General features: G+C 35.8%; 1 protein-coding gene across 1 annotated transcript; it reads left to right on the top strand.

The window, feature by feature from the left end:
- Window positions 1-1,100: 1,100 nt before the first annotated feature.
- Window positions 1,101-4,028, top strand: LOC141637878 (uncharacterized). Its single transcript, XM_074447289.1, has 2 exons — window positions 1,101-2,053; window positions 3,719-4,028. The coding sequence occupies exons 1-2, from the start codon at window positions 1,297-1,299 to the stop codon at window positions 3,823-3,825; spliced, it is 864 nt and encodes a 287-aa protein (XP_074303390.1). The 5' UTR covers window positions 1,101-1,296; the 3' UTR covers window positions 3,826-4,028.
- Window positions 4,029-5,569: the final 1,541 nt, after the last annotated feature.

Genomic DNA, 5,569 nt, shown 5'->3' with positions numbered 1-5,569 from the left:
TTTAATTCAAGCCACCGCAAGAGTATCATTAGCAAATTCAAAGACAAAATCAACCTTGAGCATTTACACTAATTTAATTGTTCAACTATTTTACATATTTTAAAAAATGGTGCTATGGGTAAGTAAATATGTTCTAATTTGTAGGTCTTAATCATGCAAATTGACACAGTATATGATAGCTCATATACGATTAATAGTTAGAAAAATTAATTATTCCGTAAATTATTATATCTTTGCTATTATAAAAAATATTTATTTAAAATTCTAAAAAGTAAACTCCTAAATTTTACGGGTTTAAAACCAATTCATGTGAAAAATACAAACCAATCAAGATTAGGTGGTGTAACCACTGAGTTGAATTTGATTATTTTTGGGCAGCTAGTCTGGTTATAGACGGATTAAATACAATTAAAGTGAAAACATTTTTTGTCCCCACGACCTCACTTGTTGTTTGTCCTATTAGAAAAATGATATACTCCCTCCTATTCTAAATAACTGTTTCATTTGTTATTTCCGTCTATTCACATAACTGTCCCATTTACCATATTTGGACATGGTTTTTTACTTTCCTACCCCTAGCTCATTTCTTTATTTATCACCCCAACCACCCATAACCCATCATATTCAATACTTTTCATTATTTAATCATAAAGTATATTATTACCCCTATACAATAATTTTCATTATTTTAACTATATTCCTTAATTCTCGTGCCATTGTCCAAATGGGACACTTATTCGGAATAAGAGGGAGTAGTATTTAGCTCGTCTTTTATTATAGATGGATATTGTCCGTCTATAATGAGAATTAGTGATTTTTTTGGGTATAATATTACACAAATTTTCATTTGTGACGGCAATATCCGTCACAAGCTTATAGCGGATCAAATAAAACCCACCTAAGAAGATAAAGACAAAACTTTTGTGATTACCTCGGCACTTTTACTTTTGTTGACGAATATACCTATGCAAAAATAAGTAAAATTGTGTTAGTGGGGCCTTGAAGTTTGATTTGATTGCCATTTGGCAAACTTTTCACCATAGAAAAAATTCATTCATCCAAACGACCAAACCTATGTAATTGTACAGTTGTACTCTTCTACGCCAGTTCAGTTTTCCCTCCAAATCCGTCCCCACTCCTACTAATCCATGTCGGAAAACTAAATCCACTTTTAAGCTGTTCCCACTCTCCTCCTCCTCCTGCTCTACCTCCCCCAATTACTAACACCTAACTCTATTCATTTTCCCCCAATTTCCCCAATCTAATTTCCCTATTCTACAATCAAAACCCTAATTAATGTCACCCAAATCACTAACATCTCGACCTTCAATCGATTCCTGTTTATTCCAGCTTCATTCTTGGAAACCCTTTTCTAATCCGTCTAAAACCCTAGATCCCGATCCCAACCCCAACCCTAACCCCAAATCAACTAATTTCCATTCCAAACGACAGTGTTTATCAGACAGAACGACGTCGTTATTTTCTCTATCAATCGATACCATTGATTTCTCGAAGCTCAGCCTTTTCGATGATGGTGGCGTCCCTCGAAATCACCAACATCACCATCAACAACAACAACAACATCATCAATCTAGGTTAGAGAAACTCCGGTGGTCAATGGCGAGGAAACGACGTCGTAAAGGCGGATCAAGGTCGGTTTCTGGGAGGAGTAGTGATCGGAGTGGGACCCGAAATGGCGGGTGTCGGTCTGTGGCGGCGACAGCTACAGCGACGGCGACGTGTTCGGATTTCATGGTGGCAAACGGTGGGACCGACTCTAGCGGGGAGTTATTTGGGAATAATGTGAATGGATGGGCGTCGGATGTAAGTGAGGCGAGGAGGGAAAATGGAGGTAATGTGGGTGGGGAGGTGGGAGTTGGAGGAGTCGGTGTCGGGTTCGGGTTTGAAGGGGGTGGGAATGAGTCAGGCTATGGGAGTGAGCCGGGTTATAGAGGGGATGTCGAATACGGGTACGGGGATGAGGTTGATGATGAGGAGGAGGAAGGTGCTAGGTTGTTGATGCTCTGGGGTCAGACTCTTGGAGGTACACCAGGTAACTTAATATGTCTTGCTTACTCAACAATTCAAATTTTCAATGCTGTTTATGTTATATTGTTTGGAGTTAACTAGTACTCCCAAGTTCTCGTAGATAGATAGGCCAGTTACATTTTAATGAGTTAATTAATAGGTATATGGAGGGTAGATTTTTTATGCACTGGTCTCCCATAAAATTAACATGAGAAGAAATGAGGTCTTTGAGTTTGTTTGGTGGTAAATTTTACAAAAGGCTTCATCTCTGAGTTTATTTTGTGGTAGTTTTATACAAGTCGGCATCTTTCACTATATTTTGTGGTAAACTGTACCAAAGTTGCCTTCTTTCTGTATGTTTGGAGGTAAAGTTTGCAAAAGGGACATCATCTTTCTCTCTCTCTCTCAGTCTCTCTCTCTCTCTCTCTCTCTCTCTCTCTCTCTCTCTCTCTCTCTCTCTCTCTCTCTCTCTCTCTCTCTCTCTCTGTGTGTGTGTGTGTGTGTGGAGGAGAAGGTTACAAAACGGTCCATATTCCTTATATGTGTGGAGGTGAAGGTTACAAAGGGGCCATCTTTGTGTACGTTTGGCTGTAATTTTTACAAGTCGCCATCTTTCTGAATGGTTGGCAGTAAAATTTAGTAAAGTTGCCATGTTTTAGACTTCTAGTCTGTTTTATTGAAAGCATTGGAAGGTTGGTATATTTGTTGTAGGAGTAGGAAGGTAATGCGTCACTTTATATACGAATTGTTGTACTTATTCTTATATTTGTTTGCATTGGGTTTGCATGATAATGTGATATTAAGAGCTTTGTTTACGAATTACGTTTTAAGTATGGAATGAGGTATGAGCCAATTGCAGTGAATTGTTATTATCTTGGGTTCATCAGAAGTGCAAATTTTTAAAAAGTTGGAACCTTTTCAGGATTTATGGTTATGATGTTTGCCAAAGTTTGCGTCTTCACTATGTTTGGTTGTAATTATTACAAAAGCGGGCATGTTTGAGTATGTTTGGTTAAAAGGTTCACGAAGGTTTGCTTTCTTGACTATGTTTGGCTGTCGTAGATTGATTTTGTTACTTTGTTTACACGTTTCTCACTGTTTTGGTACATTGTGGTTTCTATTGTTTGCATTTTAGATGATGAACATGTGATTAATGGCTCTTAATTAAGTTAATTTGACTTGGAATAATGCAATTTTTTGTTTTTATTATTGTACTGTGAGGTGTCTGTTCAATCCTTGGCATGTTGAAATCTTGAAATTGATTTGGTTAATGGTGTGATGAATAGTGGTCTCTGTGTTTTTTTTGTTTTGTTTTTGGTTTGTATAATTGAACTTTGGTGATTTGGCGAGTTATTGTGGAGTCAGTTAATTGTGTTTTTCCTATTCAAATGGTGCTGATTGCTGAAGATATCCCCATTTGTGTTTTTAAATATATTATTGGTGTTGAAGGAGCCACAAAGAAGTTCTATTTATTGACACTTTGGATCATATTAGAAAGAATATAAGACTGTGCTTCTTATTGTGAAGTAGTGATCTGTCGATAACAAAATCATGTTTTGTTGACATTGATTTTCTGAGATGGTTTGGGTACTTGTGCTCTGGTTGCAAAAACACATTGATTCTACTGCTTCATTGGACCTAGTTCCAACTTCCACCTACGTTTCTGATTTTTTTTATTTGGTTGACCTAGATTCTAAGATGGAGATGGTGGGAGAGAATTCATTCTCAGAGCTCAAAACCCATCACAGAGGCCGCAGAAAGAAGCACGATTGGAGGATGGTGGATTCCGTGAGATGATCCAAACTTCCTTATCAATTACGGAGTATATTATACCCATCTCACCCTGCATATCAATTTTTTCAGAGAAGCAGTGCTAGTTTTTTCTAGTTAGTAGCAGGTCGCATTGTATTTGTATTTGTGAAGGAAGCGCATAGTAATGAAATCTTGTTGATTAGAACTCGTGGAATTATCTATCAAATTTTATAGTTATTTGTCGTAAATATTCAGGGTGTTATCGAAGTGTCAAATCAAGATATGTAAATTGGCCACGATTTTCAAATCAGTCAAATGGAGAGGTGCACGAGCTGTTTCTTATTTCAAATGTTAATCGTTAAGGTAGTTCACATCTTTACAGACTGCACAAATTGGTTTTCAGGTGCTAAGCAGAAGGCGGTATGCACAAATTGTTACCATCTTCCCTTTCTTACTAACAGAAACCTTTACTTTTTTAAATAAAAGGTTCCGCATAATACTTGGGAAATAATTTGGTCAGGTTGAACACCTTGAAGTTAAACCGTCGAATTGGTAACTTGAGATTGTGATTATTGTAAACCAATGAAAACGCCATCATTTTATTTGATGATTTTAGGATGAATTCATCACGGCTAAGACCATCCACAACAACAAAAACATTTATGCCTAAACATGATATTTTTACTTTACATTCATCACTACACAATAATAAAAAGTTTTTATCAAAAAAATTGACTTTTGGTCACTCTCATCCAAATGTGACGAGTTTAACAATGAGAATTGTGGATGTTGGTGAGTATTTTATCTATTTTTATTCTTTTTTTTATGTGGTCTTGTTGTTGGGTGGAAGGTTTGAGATCCATCTAAAACCGAGAAGATGATACACATACATATTGTGTATAGAATTCCATACACAAACCAATAGCAAGTGTACACGTGTCAAACCATAGTTAGTTAGGTTTGATTAATTTAGGGTTAGGTTAGTCATTTAGTAATGTAGTAACTGTTGGGAAATGTGTCCTCAACAATAGTGCGATCACATGATTTAAATATCATTATTAAATCTCATTTTAAGAATACAATTGGGAAGTAATATTGTTACTGTCAACTGGTCAACATATATCGGTAATGGTTGGCTGACTAGAGTTTGACATTACTGTCGTGTGACGGTGGTGATCAGTTGACCCCCTAGGTCATACCTAAAGGGCAATACTCTTAATTGATTATTTAATTAATCGTATAATGTTGCGAGTTAATTAAATTACTTGAAAATTGACGGACGATTTTGGAAGTAAAATTTACGTATCAAATTGAAATGTGATTAAATGAGATACTGATCCGAGTAATTGAATTGTATCATTACTCGGATGAAATTATTGTTTAAAGAAACAATTGGATTTGAATGAATTATTATAAATACAATCCGTTGTGATTTATAAATTGGTAAAATATTTTGGCACAAGTAATTATGACATTACTAAGTCGATTTTTGTATGTGACGTATTTTTATTAATACGTTGAATTTTTAATATGTTAAAAATTACATAACAAATATATGTGACATGTGACATGTAACATATAGACAATTGACAAAAAATAATATGGACTCCATATTATGTGAAAGTGCCGAAATAATGTAAGAGGATTAGGCATGAATTGTGTTTATATTATTAAATAGAAAACATAATGATTAAAAGCTAATAGTAGCCATGCAACCCTATTTATCTTGTGAAGACAAATATGGGCATGCATTGGCTCCCAAAAGGCCCCTCCCACCACCGGTTTTCCT

This window comes from Silene latifolia, unplaced genomic scaffold (genome assembly GCF_048544455.1).
Source record: "Silene latifolia isolate original U9 population unplaced genomic scaffold, ASM4854445v1 scaffold_154, whole genome shotgun sequence".
NCBI classification, from domain to species: domain Eukaryota; kingdom Viridiplantae; phylum Streptophyta; class Magnoliopsida; order Caryophyllales; family Caryophyllaceae; genus Silene; species Silene latifolia.
The sequence above is the reverse complement of the archived record's forward strand: the minus strand, read 5'-3'. Positions and strand labels throughout refer to the sequence as shown.

Excerpts from the sequence above, each read along its gene's own strand:
- LOC141637878 (XM_074447289.1), top strand. The coding sequence starts at position 1,297 with ATGTCACCCAAATCACTAACATCTCGACCTTCAATCGATTCCTGTTTA. Across the intron at positions 2,054-3,718 it reads GACTCTTGGAGGTACACCAG|ATTCTAAGATGGAGATGGTG; the intron begins GTAACTTAATAT and ends TGGTTGACCTAG.